This window comes from Geotrypetes seraphini, chromosome 1, assembly GCF_902459505.1.
Source record: "Geotrypetes seraphini chromosome 1, aGeoSer1.1, whole genome shotgun sequence".
NCBI classification, from domain to species: domain Eukaryota; kingdom Metazoa; phylum Chordata; class Amphibia; order Gymnophiona; family Dermophiidae; genus Geotrypetes; species Geotrypetes seraphini.
Window position 1 is genome coordinate 86,443,496 of NC_047084.1, and position 27,768 is coordinate 86,471,263.

Consider the following 27,768-nt stretch of genomic DNA (forward strand, 5'->3'; position numbering starts at 1 on the left):
CCTGGGAGTCAGGTGCAGCCAACAAAAAGAAGAACTCTGTTGCCCTAGTCTACTTGCACCATCTGCCAGAGATGGAGAAATACTGGAGAGTTTCAGGGCTGCACTATTCCTTATACTGGTGAAATCACAACTGGAAATCTGGGTTCTCTGCCTCTATCTGACAGTTAGTCTAACAGGATAAGGAAGTAACTCTTACAAAATAAGCAACCCACTTCAAAAACTGCACCTTTCTCCCTAACACTGTACTTCCCTCCCCCCTTACTGAATAAATAAGATTTTAATGGTATTTCTGTACCAATGGATAAAAAAAGGCATATACATGCAAACACTGAATTGTGAAAACACAGAAATGCAAAGTTTGGTTTCCTAAAAGAAATACCATCTAAAGAATTGCTTCTGAATTGAAGATACTTAAAGGAACAGATTGGAACATGAAGTATCTTCAGAGCAGTAAATATTCTTATGTTGTACTATTGTTTTCTTCTCTTTTTTGTTGCCGTAATCTTTAAGTTACCACTTGAATTCTTATGCTTGAACAAGTATATAATTGTTGCTGTATGATACTTTTATTTTTAATGAAGCTAAAATAGAACGAGCAGCGCTCTCTTTTACAGTTTCATTTTTAATCAGTACAGACTCTTCTGAAAATTAATGATTTAAATCAAATCCACACTGGTGTGTTATAACTTCCACTACTCAGCAAGCTCAGCCTTGCATTAGCAGAGCATGTAACGGACCAATCCTTTACCACGGACTTCACGGATGCGCTGGCAGTGCCGTAAAATGTTCAGGATTCCATGAAATCGCTTGTCAATTTTCTGTTGAGTGAATTCTTTAATATCTTCATCCACAACAAAAAAATTACCTAGAACGTACACAGTAATTCATTTAGATAAGAAGAGATATGGGCAAGATAATTAAGTGGCTCAAGCATTAACCTGAGTGAAAGACATCTTAAAGTTGTAAGCAATTTTCTCCTTACCAATTTCATCAACTATTCTATGTAATTTTACAATAACTTCCACTCTGTCAACTATAGAAACACTGATCTCTTCTCCCTAGGCCCAGGCCCCTGCCATTTCCCACCCCCCTTCCTATAGGCACCATCTCCTCTCTTCTCCCTTCCCTTATTCTCACTCTCTGCTACCTCTCCAGTCTACATCTTTTCCTCTCCGCACCTCCTCTTACCTCTCCAGGTTTTTAGCCGAGCTGAAGTCTCGCTCTGTAATGTCAGGAAACAGGAAGTCAAACAGGTGGAACTTCCTGTTTCCTGACACTAGAGAAAGAGACTTCAGGCCGGTTGAAAATTAGCTTGCTTGCACTGTGGCACAATCTGGTTCAGGTCCCGAGGAGCAGGGGAACAAACAGCAGAGGAGAGGGGCGGCAGAGGGTATGGAGGGGTAATAGGAAGTGCCAAAAGAAAACGAGGGCAGGAGAGTAGTTAACTCGTATAAAAACACTTCAACGTAATTAAGTTTTTAACACATTAATCGTGTTAACGTGTACAGCTGTACTTTTGATGATATAGTTGTAAGGCATTGCAGATAGGTAGGAATAAATGGGACAGTTTAAATATATATCTTCTTTCTAAGATAGTAGAAAAATCAGAGTGGGGTAAATGGTGAAGTATTAACCTAGCAAAATTGTGAGATGAGAATCCCTCAAAGATCTGCACTCTTACCCTTATTGTTCAATATTTTCTTACAACCCCTGGGTGGGGTTATTAGACAGCTGGGTTGGGAATGTTATATTTACGCTGATTATATGTAATTGATCAACCTGTTATGGACCCATCTCAGCATGAACTAGAACAGATCAGCAAGGATTTGAAAAATATATATTGGTTTAAGTGGAATGGGTTGTTGATAAATACAGACAAGACTAAAATTCTGAGGCTAGATATGGAAACAGTTGCCATCAGTAGAGTTGTATGTGCGGGGAGACACTAAGATTTCATCCACTGAAGCAAAAGCGAGGGACCTGGTGTTTGGATTTCTGTTTTATTTTTATATTAAACATGTGATAAAGTCTATATATAGCAAAATACAATGGACCGGGGTCTAAAACCATATCTGACTTGTCAAGCAATTACCTCTACTATGGCATCTTTTGTGCTATCCTCACTTGAGTGCTGTAATGCAGTATTTTTGGTAGTCCAAAATGCTGTAGCATTCAATTCTGGTCTCCTTATCTCAAGAAAGATATAGTGGCGCTAGAAAAGTTTCAAAGAAGAGCGACCAAGATGGTAAAGGGGTTGGAACTCCTCTCATATGAGGAAAGACTAAAACGGTTAGGGCTCTTCAGCTTGGAAAAGACAGCTGAGGGGAGATATGATTGAAGTCTACAAAATCCTGAGTGGAGTAGAACTGTGTATGTTTATTTTGTTAAAGTTATATATAATTGTATTATCCGTTTTTACCCTATTTTAAAATGTATAACCACCTTGAAATAAATGATACGGTGGTAAATCAAATTTTTAATAAACTTGAAACTTCTTTTTATTTTTAAACTGCTTGGATCTGTTGTAAGCTATAGAAGTATATTAGGTTCTAATAAACATAATAAACAGACATGCTTACTGATACTGATGGTACATTTACCTTTGGTGTCCTTGGTTTCATCTTCCTGAAAACGATAGTACAACTTCCGAACATTATTGTTCATGGACTTCAGGGGCTGCTGAATGATCTTGTACTTGCATACAACTGCTTTGTTTAAATCTTGAAGGATGCTGTTAATTTGGTCATAGGTTAAGCGATTTTTCATATACCTTATAAAAATGGAGAATGATAAAAATTAGAATGGCCACCAATCCAGAGAAACCATCTGGTCACTACAATAGGGTCAAAAAGGAATTATGAGGGTTTTTCAAAAAAAGTTTCTGCACTTTTATTTTTTTCATGGGAAATGGCTAGGGCAGGAGAAGGGGCAAGAGGGCGTCTCATAGAATGTCAAGCAACTAGTCAGTCAGGCAAGTCGGCTCACCTTGCAGGTAGTGATGATAATTGCTTCCGAGATATTTAATCGTGTTTAAAAAAATAAAGGTGCAGAAACTTTTTTGAAGATTCCTTGTATTTTCACTGCACAATAGCACTGGTTATAAATGCAAATTAAATGTTTGCCTTGCCCTCCTACAGGAAGTAGGGCCTTTTAAGAGTGTACATTCATAAAACTCATGCCTTACCGCCTTCGGCTCTACCTAAAGGAAGCAGTCACATAACCAGCAAGAAGGATCAAACTGTTAGAGCCCTTAGATGGACCCTGCAGACACAGCCAAATGGTGGAAACAAGAGGAGCTTCAGGGAGCTACCGACACTGCTCAGCACATCTGTCTGTCAGCAGAGCAACCAGAATAGCTCTGCTAGAGAACAAGGGATCCAGGAGGAACTCTATGTACATGCTAAGTGCAAGGGCCACAAGTTAAACACCTTGGACCTTACCAGTAGCCAGGCTTGGGCATCATATTAAAACTACCATGTAGCCAGTTAACAAAGCACTAATGAAAAAAGGACTCTGAACACTAAGACACTCTTGAAAGGAGAATAGCCACCTCCCCCCAAGATTACCTTAAGGAGGGGCCTGAAGGCTGGTACATTACTAGCCAAGGGATACCCCTCTAGCACCACCACTCAGTTAAGATCCACTGTAAGAAAACTGGTCAAAAGGCATTATAACAGATCACACAACAATGGAGAGGGGGGCGCTCAGATTCTCCTGATCATCCTCCTGCAATGAAGAAACCAGGAGAAAATAAAGCTGGACCCGAGCAAAATGTTCCATGCAAATAATCCAGTAAATCAGGGCAACTTTCCCAAAGCCTGGTGCTCTTGGCTAAACTGAAAGCTCAACCAGACAACCGACTTGACCCCAAGATTGCGTATAGAATAGAATCAACTCCTTTCAAGCCTCTAGATATCCTGACAGACCAGCCCAAGGCCCAGATCATATGTTCAAGAACCTAAGAACCACAAGGGTGCCAATACCACAATGAGCCTAATCCCAAGGCATGGATACTCTGCCAGGATGACCAAGCTAGGGATTGTTGCAGATATCCCAGTCCCATTTGGGCCAATACTGCAATGCCAAACTGTTCGCTTGCTGACAACTAGGCAACCCAACTTTTCTCCTAGCTTGATCATGGCCTGCAAGACACACTTAAAGATCTAACAAAATGGAGTCAATTCCAGCAGCAGGAACACTTACTATGGGAAGGTACAACAGAGAACATGGACACAGAGAGAGATTTCTACACTCGACATCCTAGACTACAAGCTCCTATCCCTTAAAAGAGAGGCAAGGAGACTTCACATGCTCCAGAAGCTAGAAGAGCCACTACTGTTTTACAGGTCTAACACCTACCAAACTAACCTCTCTGGCTACTCGACCTTAAGTAGCCAAATCTCTGAAATTACATCTCCTTGATGGACTAACTGGGGCCGGTAACCCAAGGGCACAGCAAGACAGGCAGAGGAAGAAACCCAGGTGCCAAATATGGGAATATCTGGAGAACTCCCAAAGGAAAACCCTTGTGGGGGAATTCATGCAAAAAGCTACCTGAGGATTGCCATTCTATAGTGGACCCCCCCAGAACAGGATCAGAATCCTTTACCGAGCTTCAACCTATCAGGCCCTTCACCAGCCTAACCTTAAGAACATAAGAAATGCCATACTGGGTCAGACCAAAAGGTCCATCAAGCCAAGCATCCTGTTTCTAACAGTGGCCAACCCAGGTCCCAAGTAGTAAAACAGGTTTTATGCTGCTTATCCTAGGAATAATCAGTGGATTTCCCCAGGCCATCTCAATAATGGCATATGGATTTCTTTTTTAGGAAATTATCCAAATTTTTTTTAACCCAGCTAAGCTGATTTCACCATATTCCCCAGCAACGGATTCCTAAGTTTAATTACAAGTTGTGTGAAGAAATATTTTCTCCAGTTTGTTTTAAAACTACTACTTAGTAGTTTCATCACATTCCCCCTAGTCCAAGTATTTTTGAAGAGTAAACAAGTGATTCACATCTACCTTTTCCATTCCACTCGGTATTTCATACCACCCCTGAACTGTCTTTTCTCCAAACTGAAAAGTTCTAGCCGCTTTAGCCTTTCCTCATAGGGGAAGTCATCTCATAGAAACATGAGGGCAGATAAAGGCCAAATGGCCCATCTAGTCTGCCCATCCGCAGTAACCATTATCTTTTTCTCTCTTCGAGAGATCCCACGTGCCTATCGCAGGCCCTTTTGAATTCAGACAGTCTGGGAGACTGTTCTATGCATCTACCATCCTTTATGTAAAAAAGTATTTCTTTAGATTACTCCGGAGTCCATCACCTCTTAACTTCATACTATGCCCTCTCATTGCAGTTTCTTTTCAAATGAAAAAGACTCGACTCATGCGCATTTACATTACGTAGGTATTTAAATGTCTCTATCATATCTCCCTTCTCCCTCCAAAGTATAGAGATCGAGATCTTTAGGTCTGTCCCCATTAGCCTTATGATGAAGACCACATATCATTTTAGTAGCCTTCCTCTGGACTAACTTCATCCTTTTTATATCTTTTTGAAGGTGTGGCCTTCAGAATTATACACAATATTCTAAATGAGGTTTCACCACAGTCTTATACAGGGGCATCAATATCTCCTTTTTCCTACTGGCCATACCTCTCCCTATGCAACCTAGTATCCTTCTAGCTTTCGCCGTCACCTTTTCAACCTGTTTGGCTATCTTAAGATCATCACATACAATCACACCCAACTCCCACTCTTCTGTCGTGCACATAAGTTCTTCACCCCCTAATCTATACCGTTCCCTCAGGTTTTTGCAGCCCAAATGCATGACCTTGCATTTGTTAGCATTAAATTTTAGTTGCCAAATTGCAGACCATTCTTCAAGCTTCACCAGGTCTTTCTTCATGTTATTCACTATAACCAATTAAAAGGTTGAAAAGGTGACAGCGAAAGCTAGAAGGATGCTTGGTTGAATAGGGAGAGGTATGGACAGTAGGAAAAAGGAGGTATTGATGCCCCTGTATAAGATTTTGGTGAGATAATTCTGGAGGCTGCACCTTCAAAAAGATATAAAAAAGGATGGAGTTGGTGTGTCTACTCTAGTGCAGATTTTTGTATCATCAGCAAAGAGGCAAATCTTACCCAACAACCCTTCAGCAATATAGTTTATAAAAATGTAAAAAAGAACAGGCTCAAGAACAGAACCTTGAGGCACACCACTGGTAACACCCCTTTCCTCAGAGCAATCTCCATTGATCACTACCCTCTGTCGCCATCCACTCAACCCAGTTCTTGATCCAGCCTGTCACTTTGGGACCCAGTTTATTTATTAGACGTCTTTGTGGAACACTATCAAAGGCTTTGCTAAAATCTAAATACACCACATCTAGCGCATATCCTCTATCCAATTTTCTGGTCACCCAGTTAAAGAAATTGATTAGATTTGTCTGACAAGACCTACCTCTAGTGAATCCATGTTGCCTCCGGTCCTGTAATCCACAGGATTCCAGAAATTGACTATTCTCTGTACCTTTTCTAATTCCACTACATATTTTTTGAGATACGATGACCAGAATTACACATAGTATTCTAGGTGCAGCTGTTATATAGAGCAATACAAGACCATTATAACATTTCCATCTTTGTTTTCCATTCCTTTCCTGATTATTCATAACATTCTATTTGCTTTCTTAGCCACTGCACATTGAACCAAGGGTTTCAACGATGACACCTAGATCCTTTTTCTGGGCGATGACTCCTAACGTCGAACCCTGCATCACATAGCTATAGTTCACATTAAAAGTCATCTGCCATTTTGATGCCAAGTCTCAGAAGTTCCTCTTGCTTGTGAAAAACAGTGGAAATGATTAAGTCGTCACAAACATCACTTTATTTTATCTGGTAGCTTCTTATTGACGCCACATAAGCCTGTGTTTCGGCTCACTAGTCTGATGCAATCTTACAAGATTGCTGCAAGAGGTCATGGCAGTTTTTTTTTTTTTTAATTCTTTATTCATTTTTAAACTTTCAACAAGCAGTTTAATACAATCATATACACTCTAATATCACTTTTTAATCACACATATATTGAATCATAATATAATTCCTCCCTCCCTCCAATATAACATTATTATTTCATATAATTTAAAATTAAAACCCACCCTCCCCCCACCCTATACTTCAATAATAAAAGGGGAAGAAATAATTATTAAATATCATCAGTCCTTACAGTAATTTGTTAATGGCTCCCAAACATCAATAAATTTTTTATAACGTCCCTGCTGAATAGCTAATATTTTCTCCATTCTAAAAATATGGCACAATGAATTCCACCAGAAACTATAACTTTATCATAATTTTTCCAATTTTTTGTAATTTGTTGAATGGCAACTCCAGTCATTATAAGTAATAATTTATTATTTTTAGAGGATATTTGACTCTTTTTCGTCATTGATGTACCAAATAATATCGTATCATATGAAAGCGCTACTGGATTCTCAAGTAAATTATTAATTTGACTCCAAATAGATTTCCAATAGTTAAGTATTAGAGAACAAAAAAAACAATAAATGATCCAATGTACCAGCTTCAAGATGACAGTGCCAACATCTATTAGACTTAGAACAATGCAGAAACCTTGTATTCCTGAATTGAATAAAGACTATCTTGAATCTCCTTTGATTGTTGTATAGCCAATAAAAGGGGTTCCACTTCCAATACAATATCAAACAATAAAGGAGACAACGGACATCCTTGTCTAATCGTCCATCACAAAAGAATATCTAGGTGGTTTACAATTTACAAAATAAGTTTAAAAGCAAATGTTAAAAAAGGGGAAAGAGACAAACCCATCACCAAACTTAGTGAAGGGGGGATTGCATAACTTAAGACTAACATCACGGGGAAGGTAGGTACATAAAGTTTCTAAAAATACATCGAGATTAAAAAAAAAAAATGTGATGAAGGGGAGGGTAGAACAAGAAGGGCTGGTTTGCCTCTAAGGAGACATTTGGATTTAAAAACCTGAAGAGAGAATTATTCCTGGTGAAAGCAAATGGGATCTTAGATGTATTTATTTACTTTTTATGTCCTTTATGATTTGATACCAACAGTGATTTTGCATGTTTATTAACAATTTTTTGCCCCGATACAGTCCTGCAAAAGGCAAAACATGGACCATATTAGGCATCTGGTTCTTTTATCTATTATAGTGAATAAAATCCTTTTAAAAATATAAGATTCTCTTCAGATCTGCTTCTCCCAGTTGTCAGTCTATGCTTGCAGTTCTTGGATTGGAAAGTAATCTCCTGTGGGTTTAGCAGAAAGCTGCTGACTGCAAGCTCTGACAATCCCCAGCGAGCCTCTTTGGTTCACATAACCAAACTTTAGTTTTCAGTTTTGGCTGAACCAGTTTAGACGGTTGACTTCTAACTCTCATACTATAGCTGAAGTCATTTCCCTACATCATTTCTGCTTCCAGCTCCAATAGCGTATATTAAAGTTGCTGCAGTTAAAAAGCTCGTAGTTGGATCTTGGGTCTACTCCTTCCATAATGCGCTTGAATTCAAATAGAAAGATCTTTGAGAAAATTATTTTCAGATAAGTGGCATCGTTATTAAGATCATAACTATTTATATATATATATATATTTATATATATATATTTATTTATTTGAAGAATATAAAAGAACTATATAACATAAAGCACTTTAAAAACAGAAAAAATAATAGATAAGTAAATACATTGAGAGTTTGAAAGTTTTGTGGAGCTGGTAATGATAAGACCACGTAAAGCTCACCGCGATGAGATATATTGAGGCTGTGGAGTGGTGGGGCTGAGGCTCAATATTAATAATAAAAAACTAGTAAAAAAACAAAAATCTAAATGAAAGGGTTTTTTTGGAGGTAATTTAGAAGACAAGATTTTTCTTTGTTAGTCATCCTTATTGCCATCTGACTCCGGTTATTCTGTTTCACCTCTGTGCTAGGATGTTTTAATGTGTAATTGTGTCAACCTTATAAGTAGCACTCCATACTATAATCTGTATTGTTGTTTGAATATATTTACTGTTGTAACTGTTAATTCCCTATATTCATCTCATTCTTGTTGTACATCTCTTTGGGAGAGTTTCTTCTAAATATACGTACATATACGCGGATGACATTAGTTATCATACCCACAACTTCACTGACTGAAGAGACAAAACAATTCATCTCATCTGTCCTCACCAAGGTAGAACAATGGACTATGAAATTCAAATTCAAACTAAATCCGGAAAAAACTAGGGGCTACTTTTACTAAGGTGTGCTAGTGGTTTTAGCGCGCGCTACACGCTAACACCTCCATAAAGCTTGCGTTAGTATTTTCCGTGTAACGCGCACTAAAAACGCTACCGCACCTTAGTAAAAAGAGCCCTAAGATTTTTCTGGGCAAGTCCTGATAACAAGGTCACAAATACCTCTCAGAGACTAAATGGGTCAGTTTACCCAATTAACCCTACAATCAAAATGCTTGGCGTCACCTTGGACCGAAGCTTGACTTTTGAAGACCATACTAATGCCCAGGTTTAAAAAAATGTTTTTTCACTCTATGGAAACTTCGTACCATTAAACATCATTTTGATTTTTTTCTCCATTCGATTGCTGGTCCAATCTCTGATCTTAAGTACCCTTAGACCAGTGGTACCCAACCCTGTCCTGGAGGAACACCAGGCCAATTGGGTTTTCAGGCTAGCCCTAATGAATATGCATGAAGCAAATTTGCATGCCTATCACTTCCATCATATGCAAATCTCTCTCATGCATATTCATTAGGGCTAGCCTGAAAACCCCATTGGCCTGGTGTTCCTCCAGGACAGGGTTGGGAATCACTGCCTTAGACTACTGCAATATTATATACTTGGGATCTTTCAAGAAAACCATCAAATGACTGAAAATCATTCATAACGCTGCAGTTCGTCTCATTTACGACCTCAAGAAATCAAAAAATAATAAACTACAAAAAAGAGAGATAAAAATATTAATTAACAAAAATCTCAACCTATTATTTGTCAGTACAAAAGAAGGTGGTAAAACTGAGCCTTCACGACATTATTCAATGGATGTTCTTCAGTTCAACAATGGTGAGATCTCAGAAACTTATAACCCAACTCATTATAGAGCAGCCAGAGTTGGTCCACTCAGTGGGTTTCTTTTTAATCACTGGTCGATCACCACCTCCAACTTAATATGAACCCTTTTCTCATTTAAAACAATAAATATCATAAATATGCTATAAACATTGTAAATGTGGAACTTAGCTTCAAATAGCAGTGAGACTTTAGCTCAATCACAATCCCAATGGGGCCCGTTTTGCCCTTGGCTTTCTCATTTTTTTGATTTTCTGGTGGGGTTTTTTTTGTCTTTGTTTTGGTTGCTCAAGAAATCAGACCATGTAAGCCCATATTACAAAAAAACTACACTGGTTGCCTGTGGAAGCAAGGGTCATCTTTAAGTTTGCTTGCCTTTGCTTCAAAACCATAACAGGATCATCCCCAATCTATCTGTCTCATCATTTTGAATTTCCAGGCACAACCTGTACACGCAGCACCTACTTGTTCGCTTTCCCATCCTTGAAGGGCTGCATCTACAAGAGATTCCTTGACAGAACATTATCAGTCCAAGCAGGCAAATGGAACAAATGTTTAACCAACTTTATCTCAAATGCACTTTCTTATCACTTTCAGGAAGTCAATCAAAACTTGTCTCTTTGATAAAATTCTCTCACCCCACTCCTGCCTTGAAATATCTTTAGTCCACTTCCAGATAAATTTGACCAATCTTAACACACTAATGTAACGTCGAAAAGCTTTCTGTTATATCGCTGTTTGTATACAGTCTCTTCTTCTGTAAACCGCTTTGAACTGTTTGTGATATAGTGGTATATAAAAAATAAAGTTATTATTATTAAAAGGTGGGAAATAAATCCTATTTATAACTAACCAACCTCTGTGCCTACCATGGACCTCCATTCAATACAGGTGTCTTCTCCAGGTCCTCCAATGGATGGTCACCATGAACTAGCCTGCTTCAGAGGGGAATGAAGCGGGAGGGAGTTCAGTTTTATTTTGAAAAATGATTTCCCCCCTGCCTACCCAAAGGCAATGCATAGCCAGATATAGTAGGCTTTCCTGTCCCAGAATCAGCTGACCACCCCAGCCTGCACACGATGCAATGAAGTGCCAAGCAACACATCCAAGATCACCAGGAGTAGGCAGAATGAACCTGGGCTTCCCCAGCCTAAAGCCCACTGCTTCAACTACCAGGACACCTCTCCTTCTAAGAATCCAAAGTGCCACCTCCCCTTGGTTGGACTCCCATGGTTCCACACCTCCACACTTAACAGCCACAAGATGGCAGACATTAGGGCCAATGGGAAAATGCCACCAAAGGTGGCTCTTTCATCCCTAGATAGCTCTCAGCCAGAGGTCCACAATGCCTCCATCCAGGAATTCTGCCTGCTGCCACAGGTGAACAGCGTGAGAAGCACCAGAAGCATGCACACCAGTCATAGCCAAAGAGCAGCAGCCACAACTGCCAAGGCTGGTGCGTGAGCTGTGGCCAAAAGTGCTGGACATCTTCCATTCCCTCTGCTTCAACATCCTTCAGTTTTTCTCTGAACAATGTCATGGTGTGATGCAGAAGGGCCTCTATCAGCCAGATAGTAAAGACAGCTGGGAGAAAATACTACATAGCTGCTTGAGGAGTCCACACCTTGTTTCTTTCTCTCATTTTTTTTTTTTTTACAGTCTAGATCTTCTTAGAACATGAAGGATTCCAGAACATGGCTGGGGGAAGAGTGGTGACTTTTGAACCGTTGCCAAGCAGACCCCAAACCTAAACCCTAATTTACCCAATGATTGTGTTTGGTGGGGGGATCCAAAGCCCTGCACCATTCTCCACCCCAAAGGCAGGGATTCTGTTAGGCCCCTGGCACAACCACCTACCAGTCCAGGACCAGGGTCAATTACAAACATAAACTCTGATGAGAGGGGGGAAGGGGACAGCGTAATATTTTTATGACATTCCAAAAGTGAAAAGTAGTGGAGAATCCCATTGTATAATCAGGTAACAAACCGTAAGGAAAGCATAGATATTTCCAGTTTTCTGTTTACAAAGCTGTTTTTACAGATGCATTTACAGTCTCACATTGTTCTCTGCACAACATGTAGTACACAGTGAATTTCTGTTAATGGAAAAAAGGAGGTAATGGCAGGCCATTTCTCTTCAGTACTTACATAGGAACACTTTCAAATTCCTGGATAGTTATTAATGCGATTTCTTTAATGACTTTCTTTTCTTTCAGAACTTTCTGCACAGGATCAGATACTGCACCTTTAGCTTGTTCCTTTGATTTCATATCCAAATTCAAGGCACTGCAATAAAGCAAAGATACTTAACTTTAGCAGGTTTCTCTGAAGACAGTAGGCATATATTCTAACATTTGGGTGATGGCAGTGCTCGTACCAGGTTCCATTGATAAGAGCAGTCGCTTTAAATCTTTAGGCAGTGCCCATACTGCATGCGTGCAGGTGCCTTTCCACTCAACACTGGCTCGGGAAACCATTAGAACACCTACTTTCTCCAAGGACAAGCAAGCATTATATACTCACATGTGGGACTCCCAAGCTACCAGGATCATAACTTTGGAAGAGGTTAGTCAATATATAAATATGAGCCTGGTGAAACCCAATAGGGCCGGAGGGAAAGTTGTCTCTCAGGAAGTGAAAAGATTTTCCAGAACTGCTTGTCTATTCTGGGGTTGTGTTCTGAAGAGTAATGAAAGGTAGATGTATGAACTGAGAACCAAGTAACTGCTTTGCAGATTTCTTCAATAGATAAGAACATAAGAATACTCTTACTGGGTCAGACCAATGGTCCATCAAGCCCAGTAGCCCATTCTCAGGGTGGCCAATCCAGGTCACTAGTACCTGGCCAAAACCCAAGGAGTAGCAATATTCCATGCTACCGATACAGGGCAAAGCAAAAATGCTCTACTGAAGCCGCTATAGCTCAGACATTGTGGGCTGTTACATAGCCTTGTGGCATCAACCCAGCTTAATTATATGTGAAAGAGATATAGTCTGCTAGCCAAGTAGAGATTGTTCTTTTGGAAATTGTAGCCTTTGACCCTAATAGGCTAAGAGTTGCTAAGAGCTGGGAAGACCCTCTATGAAGTTTAGTTCATTCCAGTTAGTTTGCCAGAGCAAGCTTGCAGTCCAAGGTGTGAAGGGCTGTTTCTCCAGGATGGGAATGCGACTTTGGAAAGAAAGCAGAAAACTGAATATGCCAAATTATTATAGAATGCTACACAAATATCATGTAACAGAATACCACAATCACACATGGCAGGAATGGTGTTAGGGGAGTGCAACTAAGTCAACTGCCCCCTGGTCAGAGAGAGCCCTAAGCCAGCTGGAAGCTAAAGAAGCACTGCCTGGACTTTGCACTCCCCAGTTATCTCTAACATCAGCTCTAGCAAGATCTGATATATTCTAATCACAAGATAGAAATAAAATTATTTTTTTCTACCTTTTGTCATCTCTGGTTTCTGCTCATTGTCTTTTCACTCTCTTCCATCCAGGGTCTGCCCTCTGTATCTTCAGTCCAGCATATGCCCCTTCCATCCACTGTCTGTCTTTCCCTGCCAACTCTCTTCCTGCCCCCCCCCCCCAATTTGGTCTGGCATCCATCATCTTCCTTCTGTTCCCCTCATGGTCTGGCATCTCTCTCCTTCCTTCCCCCTTGTGGTTTTTAGCATCTCTCTCTTCTCATTTCCTCCACTAAGATCTGATATCGTTCTCTCCTCTCTCTTCCCTTTCCTTTTCTTCTCTGGTCTTCCTTCTCTATTTTCTGCCTCCATCTAAATTAAATTATTTCTTACTATTTAATCCTATTTCCCTCTTTTCACTGTGTCTACCCACAGCTTGTCACCCCTTTCCCTCACCCCTCCATTATCTTACTAACTCTATCTTCTTCCCCCCATCCAGCATATGCCCTTTATTTATATCCTCCTTCCATCCAGTATGTGTTCTTTCCCCACTTCCATCTGCTCTCCCCTCTCAACTGACATCCATCTGTCTTCTGCTCTCTCCCTTCTTCTCACTTCCATCATCTGTCCCCTTCTCTCTCTTCTCCCCTCACTTCCATCAGCTGCCCCCTTCTCTCTCTCTCCCCCACTTCCATCATCTGCCCCCCTTCCCCTCACCTTTGGGGGTCACTTTCTTTCCCCTGAGGGTGGCTCATGTCAGAGGGGAAGCTTTGGCTGAGCAGATCTGCTTGCAAGGAACAGTGAAACTTACTTGACGTGGATGCCGGGGCCCATCGCCATTTGAAGGAAAAAAAAAAAAATGGAAAAAAGGAACCGGCAAAGGTGAGAGGAAGGGAGACCTCCAGGACAGCTGCTCTTTGCCCTCCTTAAGCAGCCCAAGAGTCTTTAGGCTAGCGGCAGCTCTGTGTGCTTTTAACTTCAGCACAGAGCTGCCCCTAAGCAGTAGTTTAGCTGCGGTTTCATGAGGCAGCCTCGGGGCCTTTGCTAGGCTGGCCCACATCGCATCATTGAATGGGATGGCCTAGCAAAGGCCCCGAGGCTGCCTCATGAAACTACGTCTAAACTACTGCTTAGGGGTAGCTCTGTGCCACAGTTAAAAGCACACAGAGCTGCCGCTGCTGGTCTGGAGGTGCGGAGACAAAGGTAGGAAGCATACGCGGCAGGAATCCCGGTGAAGGCACGAGTCCCGGCACAGGAATGGCAACAGGAAATTGCAAGTCAGCTGACGCCGGCACCTTTCATTGCAGCGGGGACCCAAATCCTTCACGGACCGGCAAGATTTTTTTGCGGACCGACACTGGTCCGCGGCCGGTGGTTGAAGAACAGTGCTCATTGTCTTTTCACTCTCTTCCATCCAGTGCTCTAGAGCACTGTTCTTCAACTGCCAGTCCGCGGACCGATACCGGTCCATAGGAAATTTCTGCCGGTTCGCATAGGACCGGCGAGATTGATTAAGTTCAATTTCTTGCCGGTTTGCACAGGGCAAGATCGACGAAATATTTTTAGCTGGTCAGCGCTGGGCAGGAGAGATCATGGGGAGCCTCCAACAGTGGCTTTCTCCCATCTGCAGCTCTCCTTACTTCCCAGCGCAGCGATTCACGAAGGCAGTCTTGGGGCTTTTGCTGAGTCACGGCTGCCTCTGATGATGCAACTTCCTCTTTCCTCAGAGGCGGCGCGACCCAACAAAGGACCCTGGCTGCCTTCCTGAATCGCTGCGCTGGGAAGTAAGAAGAGCTGCTGGGAGGGAAGAAAGCCACTATTGGAGTCTGGGAAGCTGCTGGGCAAGGGAAAAAAATGGGACAGCTGCTACTGGAGAGGAGGAAGGGAAGAGAGTTACTGCTGGACAGAAGGAGAAGGGAAGGGAGAAGGAAAAAAGGAAGGAAATAGCTGGCAGGGAGATTAGAGGAAGGGAAGGGAAGAGATAGGCATGAGAAAGTAGAGAAATTGATGATGGGAAGGGGTCAGCAGAGAAATAAGCAGAGAAGGACAATGGTGCTAGAACTGGTGTAGGAGAGATAAAAATGAAGAGAGCAGTGAAGCTGGAATGAATCATGTAAAAAGGAGAAAGGGGGCACAGCCTGGATGGAAAGGGGAGAGGGGCATAGAAAGAAGACAGATACCATATGGAAGGGGCAGATGCTGGATTGAAGAGAGTGAAAAGAAGATGAAAGCAGAAACCAGAGATGACAAAAGGTAGAAAAAAATAATTTTATTTCTATTTTGTGATTAGAATATATATCTTGCTAGAGCTGGTATTAGACATAACTGGGGACTGCAAAGCCCAGGCAGTGCTTCTTTAGCTTCCAGCTGGCTTAGGGTGCTCTCTGACCAGGGGGCAGTTGCCCTAGTTGCATTCCCCTAACACTATTCCTGTCATGTGTGAGTGCAGTATTCTGTTAGCATGATATTTCTGTGTAGCATTCTGTAATGATTTGGCTTGTTCAGTTTTCTTGATAGTAGAGGGGATATATGTGAAGGGGAGGGGAGACAGGGGTTTTGTTGATCCTTGCTCTGTATTATTTGTATTTATAAAATGACAATTGTATAGAATATTGTTTCTTTTTATACTTTAATAAAATACATTCAATATAAAATCATAATTGAGGCTTGTACGGATGGGATCAGATGATTTGCGGTGACCAAGCTCGCGGAAATGGGGTTTTAAAATTTTAATCTTAGTAGTTTGCCGGTCCACAAAATAATTATTTTATTTCTGCCGGTCCACGGGTGTAAAAAGGTTGAAAAACACTGCTTTAGAGAATAGGTCACAGTGGGCTGGCCACTTTCCTCTGCCCACAACTCCTCCACCTCCCACCACCAAAAGGCCTTCCTTGGGTCTACCTTTAAATGCCCTGGTGGTCTAGTGGCCTCTTCCAGGTAAGAGCGATCCTCAGCCAAAATAGCTGCTGGGACTTCACACTTTGAGGGGGGGGTGGACACAACTCAGGAATATCTGCTTTCTGCTGTGGGGGAAGGGGCTGGTTTCGCTTTTATTTCTGCCAAAACTGAACAGCTAATTTTGGCGGCTGCTTCAGTTTCAGTTGAAACCAAAAGCCCAGTTTTGGTCGCCCTCTGGTGGAGTCCTAGCATTCTACAAGTGTGAATGCTCTTAACTATTCTAAGATCATCATATCTTTGTTCTCTCTCAGCTACACAGCTATCAGTTAACTAAATTATGTAGCTGGTATATCTCTCCGAACCCTGCCCTGCATTTTCCAGCTGGAGAATAGAGAGCAGGCAGTACCTCCACTGGCTAATGTAATGTACTGACAATAGAAACTCACATTAATACCCTGATTAAATGGTATGGTTTAAACTGAATTTATTAGACTACAATATTTTCTCAAGAGATTCTATTTACAATCTATTATTCAGGCATTTATACTTACATCATTGGACTACTGTAATACAGTAAAACCTTGGATTGCAAGTAACTTGGTTTGCAAGTGCTTTGCAAGACAAGCAAAACATTTTATTAAATTTTAACTTGATATATAAGCAATGGCTTGCAATACAATACACACACATTATAACTGAGCCGATGGTTCTTCTCTCTCTGATGCTGCAGGACTGTTCTAAATAAGAACATAAGCAATGCCCCCGGTCAGACCCGAGATCCATCGTGCCTAGCAGTCTGCTCACGCGGCGGCCCAACAGATTCAGGATCTGTGCAATAATCCTCTATCTATACCCCTCTATCCCCTTTTCCAGCAGGAAATTGTCCAATCCTTTCTTGAACCCCAGTACTGTACTCTGCCCTATTACGTCCTCTGGAAGCACATTCCAGGTGTCCACCACACGTTGGGTAAAGAAGAACTTCCTAGAATTTGTTTTGAATCTGTTCTTGTTCTTTTATTTTTTGAAAGTTTGAAGAATCTGTCCCTTTCCACTCTCTCTATGCCCTTCATGATCTTGTAAGTCTCTTATCATATCCCCTAAGTAAGTCTCCTCTTCTTCAGGGAAAAGAGTCCCAGTTTCTCCAATCTCTCAGCGTATGAAAGGTTCAAGAAAGAATTGGACAATTTCCTGCTGTAAAAAGGGATAGAGGGGTATAGATAGAGGATTACTGCACAGATCCTGGACCTGTTGGGCCGCCGCGTGAGCAGACTGCTGGGCACGATGGACCTCAGGTCTGACCCAGCGGAGGCATTGCTTATGTTCTTATGTTTTCCATACCTTTTATCAGATGTGTCGCTCTCCTCTGAACCCTCTCGAGTAATGCCATATCCTTAAGGTACGGCGACCAATATTGGACGCAGTACTCTAGATGCGGACGCACAATCACCCGATACAATGGCAGAATAACTCTTTCGTTCTGGTAGTAATACCATTCTTGATTATACCTAGCATTCTATTCGCTCTCTTAGCGGCCACTGCACACTGTGCCGTCAGCTTCATTGTCATTCATTGTTGGTAACTATCCTTCTTATTTGGGCCTCTGTGCTGCGCTGCATGTTTCTAGTAGTGGCATAGGATATATATGCCTAAAGGTAGTACAGACAATTTCCAAGTTCGGTCTGTCTCCATCAATAGGCACAGCATGTAAAAAACTTCTTTCCCATAGCAAATCTCAAAAGGCAATAATACGGAATACAACCATCAATAATAACAAACTTTGAAAGTTGCAAAAGAAAAAACCGACAGACAATATCCAGAAAGGGTGGGGCTCTGAATTCATCTGCTGCGTCTAAAGGAAAGAAAATTAACATTTACACTTTCTTGAGCGTACACAGCGCTGTACACTGTAACATACAATAAATGGGTCATGCTCAGATTTTGCAGAGAGAAAGTCTATCCAAACTCTTTTCCTGACCCATAAAATGATCTGCCAACAGAAGAGGAAGATGAGGGTCCACCCATTGAAGTAGAACCACAATGAATTTCATTGAAGTTCAATGAATTTCATGAGCGAGGTCTTGCAATATAAGTATGTATAATATTTTGTATTAAAGTTTTTGGGTTGTAGAACGAATCGTCTGAGCTTCCATTATTTCCTATGGGGAAATTTGCTTTGATATACGAGTGCTTTGGATTACAAGCATGCTTCTGGAACAAATTATGCTCGCAAACTAAGGTTTTACTGTACAGTGGTACCTTGGATTACGAGAATAATCCGTTCCAAGAGCATGCTCGTAATCCAAAATGCTCGTATATCAAAGCAAGTTTCATCATAGGAAGTAAGGGAAACTTGCTTTGATATGTTCCCACCCCCCACCTTCCCCCCCCCCCCGAGGCCAGCAGCGCTGCTCCCCCCCGAAGGCCCCCCTCGCGAACCGGCACCCTCCCCCCCGCGACCCGGCACACCCCCCCCCCGCCGCGACCTGAGACCCCCCAACCCACCCAAACCCTCTTCTTACTTCCAGTGTAGCCTCCGCATCGGCACCGGCACCAGCACTTTTCCTGTGCGTTGGTGCCAGTGCCCGAAACTTTGCTTCCTGTGCCGGGCTTTGAAAATCTGTGACCGAGTGAATTGATTGAGCCTGTGATTGTGAATGTCCTGATGGCCCTGACGCAGCGGATGGTTGAAATTCCCGCGAAACGCTGGCCGCGTCGGCAAATAGACACTAGTGACAGAATATGTTTTAAAGACAAGACTTCAATAGTGAAGACTAACAGCAACAAGATAAGTTTTGTGGTCTACACTTCTTCAAATCCTGGCTAACATATGCACAGTATTCCCTAAAAGTTTTTGAAGTTTGGGGTGAAGGGTTTAAATTAGCTTTATTGAAATGCTTTAGAAAAAGTTCAAAAAAAGTAAATACCGGCCAATGATTGGAGCAGGAGCTGTATAACTACGCGGATTATCTCAGTTTGTGATTCACTGCTGTGTGTAGGCTCCGATTCTGAGGCCATAGCCTTTCAATTCTGTTGGGCTAACAATACTGATGTGTATTGTTCGGTAGTAGCAGTATCTCATACTAATTTTCATGATAACGTTATATACTGCTGGGGTGATTAGTTTTAGGTTTTATCCTTTTACATATGTACATGTTTAATGCTTGTTGTAACCTGCTTTGAACTTGGTAGTTAAGTAGGATATAAATACAGATATTAGATTAAATATGTACCCATGTCCTGAAAGTCGTATCTAACGGTAAGCTGAATTCAAAACCCATGTAGAAAGAGAGCTTGAAGTGGGTTTTGTTTAGATTTTGTCTTATTCTATCGTCTCTGTGACAAGAGGAAACTTTGGGGTAGAGAGGACGGCATTGTTATACTCCAAACCTTATGAAAGAGGGGTCAGAAACTGGGATGGATTCTTTTGGCTATTTTGATAGCATACTGAAGAGTTTGAAAATGTGATGGTGCAGTACACATGGAGCCCATTCCCTCTGGAACCTGGACAAATATGGCTGCACATTTCCAAAGATGCTCATTATATTATATATCTCTGCTCAATCCTCAGCTCTCTTTCTCTGTTCCTCCTTCCACATGTTCAATTATTTTTCCCCTCCATTTGATTCACTCATGTCTCGGTGTCCCCCTCATCACTGCCCTAAGTACTTCAGCCTTAATATGACCCAGTCATCCTCAGTCTTCCCTTTCTGCACATCTGCACATCATACCTTCCTCCTAACAGTGTGGTTGACAGTTTCAGGAGAAAGAAAAGCCTCAGTATGTGCACTTGTGCAGTAAACTACACTTACCCAATTTTGACTTTCTTAGGCAGATGAGGCGGAACATTTTCTTTTAAGTGCTGTGCTTGAATAAGATCTTTTTCAAAAGATTCTTGAAGTGCCTCAAAGAAAAATAATATTTTGGAAAGATTTTATAGCTTTCGTAAATGTCTTAAAATCAACCTTGTATATTCTTGTATTTCAATAAAAATTAAAGCTTCAAAGCTGGGACTCCAGATTGCATCAAGCTTCCTTACAATATATTAATACTAAGTTAAAGTAAGGGCTACTGAAACATGTTTTTTTTTCCAAGGAGTAGATATTTAATCAGGTCACAAATCCCAGATCCAGGACAAGAGAGTCTACTTTATCAGATCTGAAAGAAAATTTCCAGCTTAAGCTGATCTTGCAAATTTCTGACCTATCCCTTCTCTTAAAAGCAACCAGGTCATAAACCACCAGAAATCAGCTAGGAGCCAGAAGTCATTGCATGTAGTATGTACAAAAACTGCTTCTCACTAAAACTGCTGCTGTGGAAATCATTTCTCTCCTCTTTCCTTGCTGCTACTGCTCTAAGTAACTGTCCTGTGCAAACCATGAGCCTCGCTGTGAAAAGCTGGGAAAGATGGCATCCTTCAGTGCCAAAACATTTTTGTTTACCTCGTGGCTGAATCTCCCCAGCTATACAACATTAATGGCAAATCTCAAAGCCAATTTTAAAAAAAATGTTTTAAGTAGCTGTTCTGTCATTCTACAAGCATAAACAGAAAACCCCTGTTCACCTTGAGTGACTCTGTGAGTTTCTCCTGCCGCTGAACTTCCAGTTCCATCTTATCAAGAAGATCATGCAGCACAGGCATCTCGTGGGTGATCTTACTGAGCACAGATGCCAGCGATTGGTTTTGTCCTATAAAGTAAGCCAATGCTGAAAAGTGCTACTGTAATAATACAACAAACATCACCTCTTCCAGATGCTACTTTCCGCAGTATGAAAAGAAAGTGTCTGGAAGAGAGACACACACACACATACAAAAATAAAACAGCCACTCAGCAAGTATACCAAACTAAGGTCTCCCTTTTAGTAAGCTGTAGTAAAAAGTGGCCTTAGTACATCTTTATGTGAGTTTCTCCCATCTATTAAGGCTACTTTTCACCGCAGCAATAAAATGGCTGATTTTCTATTTTTTGAACTAATGGCCATGTGCTAATGTTTCCATTAGTAAGAGGCTATTTAAAAAAATATTACCAGTAATCCTGCGCTAATCAGTCAGCACACACTGATCATCATAGAACACTTACTCGTCACCATTTCATATGCCCCCTCTAAGAAAAATTAAAACTTTAGCTTGCACAGATTTAAACGTTACTGCAGGAAAACCTTTTTTTTTTTTTTTGCTGTGGTTAAGGGCACGCCAGCACTTACCGCAGCTTAGTAAAGAACTAATGTTACCTCATGTGCAAATTCAAAATGCTTCTTCTCCCTTACCTATATTTCTTAACTGAAGAGTCTTCTTGATAGTGGAGATCTTGTTGTTGATATGAAAGCACAGGTCTTCAAGATCTGCAGAAGCCATTCTGCTTAAACACTATAAAACAAAAACTCTTAATCAGCACTCAGACCATTTTGCATACAGCACCACCATAATAAATGATGGAAGATAATGGCCAACTAGTCTGCCCAAAAGGCCTATTAATTGCTGTTCCTCATGCAGATTACATCCCTCCTCCCGAATGTCTTCCCAAACATGCGTAAAGCTATCTCACTGCTGTTCTGAGATGATGACGTGCTCAATGGTGGGGTTTCCATCCTCTTGATATTTAAAGATCTTCTGTATAATATACCATGCTTTTGTAAATTCCATTACCATTTTGTCTCTACTTCATCTTCGGGTGCAGTACACATTTATTTATTTATTCGATTATTTAGCCTGTCCTCCCAGAGGAGCCCAGGAGTTACAGTTTTATAGACACAATAAGGTAGCAGTTTACAATTTACATACATATAAGGATTAGCAGTTACAAGTTTACATACTTAGAAGGGTTAACAGTTTGACAATTAGTTGGGGTGTTGGGGGAAAATATAATGCAGGAGAGGTTCTGTGACCTCTCTCATTATTAGCAAATTCTTGTGAATACAGTATCATGGTTCAGAGTTTCTCATGGGCAACATTGTTTTGGAAACTATTTACATTAGCAAAAAGGCTAGGATATATGGAGTGTCTGGTTCGCTTTGGTCTACAAGATTACAGGTTGGGATAGTCTACACATGAAGGCCATTCCAGGCATCCACCATCCTTTCCATGAAAAATTTTCTCCTGACTGCTCTTTCCACCTCCATGCAGCTTTACAGTCTATCCCTCAGTTCTACAGCTTACCCTCTTTTGGAAAAGGCTTATTTGCACATTAAGACTAACATTCAAATAATTGAAAAACGCCAATATATCATCATAAGATCTGTGTTTTGGTTAAATCAATAATGGAAGTGCTCTTGGACCATAGACAGCCTCAATAAGAAAAGGAGATAATTTCATGTATTGTGAAAAACTCAAACTCAAACATAAAATTATTAATAAGTATAAAAAGCATTTCCCTCTCTTGAGGACTCTTCCTTGCTTTGCAAATAAAAAATTCATCTTCTCTCAGTCAAGGAATAGAAATTTAGGGAATTGGCTATGCCATACGTCCAGAGTCCTTTGAAAACCAAGAGGAAGTTTCAATACAAGATCACAGTCCTTGTGGACACTGTTCAAATTGCAATATTATGGCCACTATTTCCATGTTTATTAATCCAACAGATGGAAAAAGTTACACCCTAAAGCAGAATTCTAACTTTCTAACTGTCAATCGCAGAACGATTAAAAATTACACCCTAAAGCAGAATTCTAACTTTGTAACTGTCAAAAGTAGAACGATTAAAAATGCCCATGTGAGCTTCTATATATAGGCCAAATGTCCAAAGCCTTAACAATTAGACTGACTGAACACAAAAGTTGTTTAAATACTCGCAAAATTTCAGCTCCCGTAGTGGCGCATTGTGTGGAACATTAACACAATTTAAGCTGTTGGGTCATTGAGAAAATTGCTTTCTCTTTAAGACGAGGAGACACAAAGAGATTACTGTGGCAAAAAGAACAACAATGGATCAGCCGTTTACCATCTTTGAATCCTTCTGGGCTCAATACAGCTTTTGGATGGCAACCTTTTTATCGATACAAGTTTGTTCCGTTACAAATGCATTTGCTATCTGGATTTTAATGGAAGTGATTACTCCACATTGAGTTATCCCTATCATTTTTCAAATGATTATTTGAAAAAATGTTTTTGTATTAGGGAATTTTACAAGAAACTTTTATTGGTGTATTGATTTGGTTTTTGTTTTTCCCTCCCTGGTGTCTAGCCAATCGCACACCCCGTTTGTGGTGATGTCATGACGCCCGGTTCTTCTTTTGTTTGAACCGGGCACATCTCTCAGTCCTGCAGACATTTTTGGGTTTGTCAGACCTGCTTTTCTAGTGATATGACAGCATGTGGAGTCGCTGACTACTACAGACGTTTTTGAGATTTTTTTTCTCCCCTGATGTAGCCTTAATAAGAGGGTGAAACAGTAGCGCTTACTGTCGGGAGCAAGTCGTGGGATGAATTTATGAAGAGACTAAAAACAAATCATCTGAGAAAGATGACTTGAAGATAAATTTTCCATGCTGCTTCCTATCTATTTTAGGATTTAGAGACATCTTTTTCCCCAGCTGTAGCTATTGCAAAGATTCTTGCAGTGTGAACAATTTACTTATTCCCCTTTACTCTTTAATATTTATTTGGCCCCCCTGTTAACACTCTGCCAATCTATTGGTCTTACCGCTTATGCATATGCAGATGACATCCAGATTATCTACCCTATTGATGCCTCCAGCTCTGACAATATTAGTCTTCTCAATTCTAAATTAGATAAAATAAGTCAATGGCTTCACGGAAACATGTTGTCACTTAGCTTATCAAAAACCAAATGTTTGCTATTCCCATGGAAAGATAACTTACAGCTCACATCCTCTATCGCTATAAATGATACTCCAAATATCTCTGTGAATGCTATTAAAATTCTAGGAGTGATTATAGATAGCAAACTAACCTATCATACACAAATCAGTTCAGTAGTAAATAATTGTTTCATTGGACTTAGGATGATTAGATATCTTGCAAACATTTTGGACCCCCAATCCTTCAATATTCTAATTCACTCTCTTATTATATCCAAACTTTTCTACTGTAAAGCACAGTTACTTACCATAACAGGGTGTTATCCAGGGAGAGCAGGCAGATATTCTCTACATGTGGGTGATGCCATCCACGGAGCCCAGTCGCAGACAGCTTTTCAAGCAAACTTGATTGAAGATCTCAAAGTTTGCTAGTGTTGCACCACGCATGCGTGTGCCTTCCCGTTCCATTAGAGGGCGCGTCTCCTCCTCGTGGTCTTCAGTTCAGATAGCTAGCAAAGCCAACCCGGGGAGGTGGGAGGGTTGCGAGAATACCTGCCTGCTATCCCTGGATAACACCTGTTACGGTAAGTAACTGTGCTTTATCCCAGGACAAGCAGGCAGCATATTCTGTACATGTGGGTGACCTCCAAGCTAACCAAAGGGGACGGAGGGAGAGTTGGCAATTTAGGAGAACAGATTACACAAAACCGACTGGCCAAACTGGACGTCGCACCTGGAAAAAGCATCCAGACAGTAATGAGAGGTGAAGGTATGAACCGAAGACCAAGTGGCAGCCTTGCCGATCTCAATAGGCGTGGACCTGAGAAAAGCGACAGATGCTGCCATCACTCAGACTTTATGCCCCGTGACCCAACCGTGCAGTGAGAGACCAGCCTGAGCGTAGCAGAAGGAAATACAAGCAGCCAACCAGTTTGACAAGGTGCGCTTGCAGACAGGACGCCCCAACCGATTAGGATCAAAGGACAAGAAAAGTTGAGCAACCTTCCGGTAAGACTGGGTTCGTTGGATATAAAAAGCCAACGCCCTCTTACAGTCAAGGGTATGAAGCGCCACCTCTCCCGGATGATAATGGGACTTAGGAAAAAAAACCAGAAGGACAATAGACTGATTAAGGTGGAAATCTGAAACTACCTTAGGCAAGAACCTAGGATGAGTACTCAGGACCACCTTGTCGTAATGGAAGTCAGTAAAAGGTGGGTCCGCAATCAGAGCCTGCAGCTCACTGACTCTGTGAGCAGACGTGAGAGCAATCAGGAACACCACTTTCCAAGTAAGGAACTTCAGAGGAGCCTTATCAATGGGTTCAAAGGGAGGCTTCATCAGTTGAGCGAGAACCACATTCAGATCCCAAACCACAGGGAGAGGCTTGAGAGGAGGATGGACATTCAAGAAGCCCCTCATGAAGCGAGAAACCAGCGGGTGGACTGAGAGCGATTTCCCATCAAGCTGCCGGTGAAAGGCAGCAATCGCACTGAGATGGACTCGAATAGAATTCATCTTGAGGCCAGACCGAGACAAATGAAGCAAATAATCCAGTACCGAGGACAAGGAGGCAGACAGAGGCTCTATGCGGTGGGAAGCACACTATGTGGCAAATCTAGTCCACTTCTGGGAATAACACAGCCTAGTAGAAGCCTTCCTGCCATTTCTGAGGGGGAGACTTTACAGCTGTCCCTTCCGATCACACTTACCAAGGTGGAGGAGGCTTCCGGTTGGATGTGTATACTAATGCTTTTTATAAAATCTTTAGAGGACTATTGGCTCCTATTTTGGTCCGGAGTTCAATTCCTGTGGTCAATCGTTACATGCCCAAACGTGTCCCCAGTTAAGTACTTACCCAAGGTCACAAGAAGCATCCAGAAGACCTAACCTCCACTATTTATCCGATCTATACATGTGCCTTTACATCATAATTAATGGCAGAAACATTAAGATAATACCACAATAGTGATCCTTTAGGTTTGGTAGGGTTATGCAAGTGACTACTAGTGGAGAGCACAGAAGCCTAAACAAGATACAGAGAGGACCTATTAAAAACAAAATTAAAAGCATCAAATGCTGGATCTGGGTTAAATTCCAAGAATCTGAGCTCACTGCTCAGCATGGCTGCTCCCACCGCAGCACCGGACCAGTCTCATCATGAATGAATTTTCATTGGTTCAGCTGGGGCACAATGGACCAATCACAAACGATTTCAGAGTTCCTAAGGTTATTTGTGATTGGCCCGTTGTGCTACATCAGAACCAATGAAAAAAAAAAAAAAAAAAAGATACCCGCCTAAAATAGTCCATTACTGAAAAAAAATAGCCCCAAAACCTGTCACCTGCCCAAGACCTTTATTTTCTACCAGGTGGCTTAAAATGTAGCCCAATTGGGGAGTAAAGCACCCAAATGGCAACACTGCAGGATGTAAGATTGCACATAACATAAACAGAATAGAGACAGAAAAGGGAGAGGATGGTTCATGAAGGCAAGGCCAGGAATCTACAGTATAAAAGAGGTGCAAGTAAGGAGATGCCTACGAGAGCCAAAACAAATGACACTAATTCCAACACTCCCCTTAAACCGCTAGGACAGTGGTCTTCACTAATTTTTAAAGTCGAGGACACTTTGGATCCAGACGAGCTGAAAGACGGTCACCAAATATCTTTCATGCGAGACTATTACACTGCCAACTAATCAGTATTTATTAGTACAGTATCATCCATCCCTTCCAGGCCATCTTCAGACTTTTCATTAGAGGTATCCTCAAAAACGTATGCATTTTCAAAGACATTCCCTTTTTTTTTCTACTAAAAAGCACCTTGTTCTTCAGACATGTAGATATCCCCCCTCTCCAAAACACGTTCCACCTTCTGTCGCGAACTTGCGAAGAAACGCCATAGTGGAAAAACAGTGACAATTGAGGACCATCCAGACACCTCGTTGACGCTGTGCAACTCGAAATAAGGTAAAAGGCACTTCCCCACGTGCAACACCGCGAGCTCTGAGCTTCCAAAAACGATCCCTGCCCTTTCATACATACTGTCAAAGTTTAAGCAGAATGGCGAGAGAAAATCGGTTCAAGCCTTACCGCAGTAGTAACAAGGCCTGAGGAACCGGAACACATTCAAATCTCCCGCTCGGCGGCAGACTAAAAACAAATCACCGCTGCAGTTCTCGCGAGATTAGATTATAAACAAGGCGCAGAACACGAGCAAAATCTACAACAAAATTCCAAGCCTCTATCCAGTCCACTAGTCTATGAAATCCGAGCTCCAGAGTGAGGCTTGGAACGCACACAGGGCGTGAGCTGTGCACATTTTAAAATCTTACCCCTCCCCCCCCCCCACACACAAAAAGCGGATAAAATATACTGTAATTCTCGGGCGGTAGCTGAAGCGAGAGGGGGGAAAAAACGAAAGAGGAGCGGAACGGTTAGGGTCCTCAAAGCACAAAGAAAACTAGACGCGAGGTGCGCTTACAATTTGTGCGAAGTCTCTCCTACTGTGGGTGAATTAAAACTCACACTGAAGTTTTCTGAAAGAGGCATAAACCACATTTTTTTAAAATCCCCTTTTG

The 27,768-nt window shown here is 41.5% G+C and overlaps 1 protein-coding gene across 3 annotated transcripts; it reads right to left on the reverse strand.

The window, feature by feature from the left end:
• On the reverse strand, positions 1 to 27,464 carry SKA1 (spindle and kinetochore associated complex subunit 1). Of its 3 annotated transcripts, none has more exons than XM_033934526.1 (7): positions 27,281 to 27,464; positions 21,699 to 21,798; positions 20,995 to 21,119; positions 20,243 to 20,334; positions 12,283 to 12,420; positions 2,601 to 2,770; positions 1 to 865 (listed from the first exon to the last, which is right to left on the reverse strand). In XM_033934526.1, exons 1-7 carry the CDS (start codon positions 27,314 to 27,316, stop codon positions 717 to 719), a joined length of 810 nt encoding a protein of 269 aa, XP_033790417.1. In that variant the 5' UTR covers positions 27,317 to 27,464; the 3' UTR covers positions 1 to 716. The 3 variants fall into 3 exon arrangements, with proteins under 3 accessions (XP_033790417.1, XP_033790422.1, XP_033790433.1); XM_033934531.1 differs by lacking the exon at positions 27,281 to 27,464 and adding an exon at positions 27,011 to 27,160; XM_033934542.1 differs by lacking the exon at positions 27,281 to 27,464 and adding an exon at positions 26,045 to 26,256.
• Positions 27,465 to 27,768: the final 304 nt, after the last annotated feature.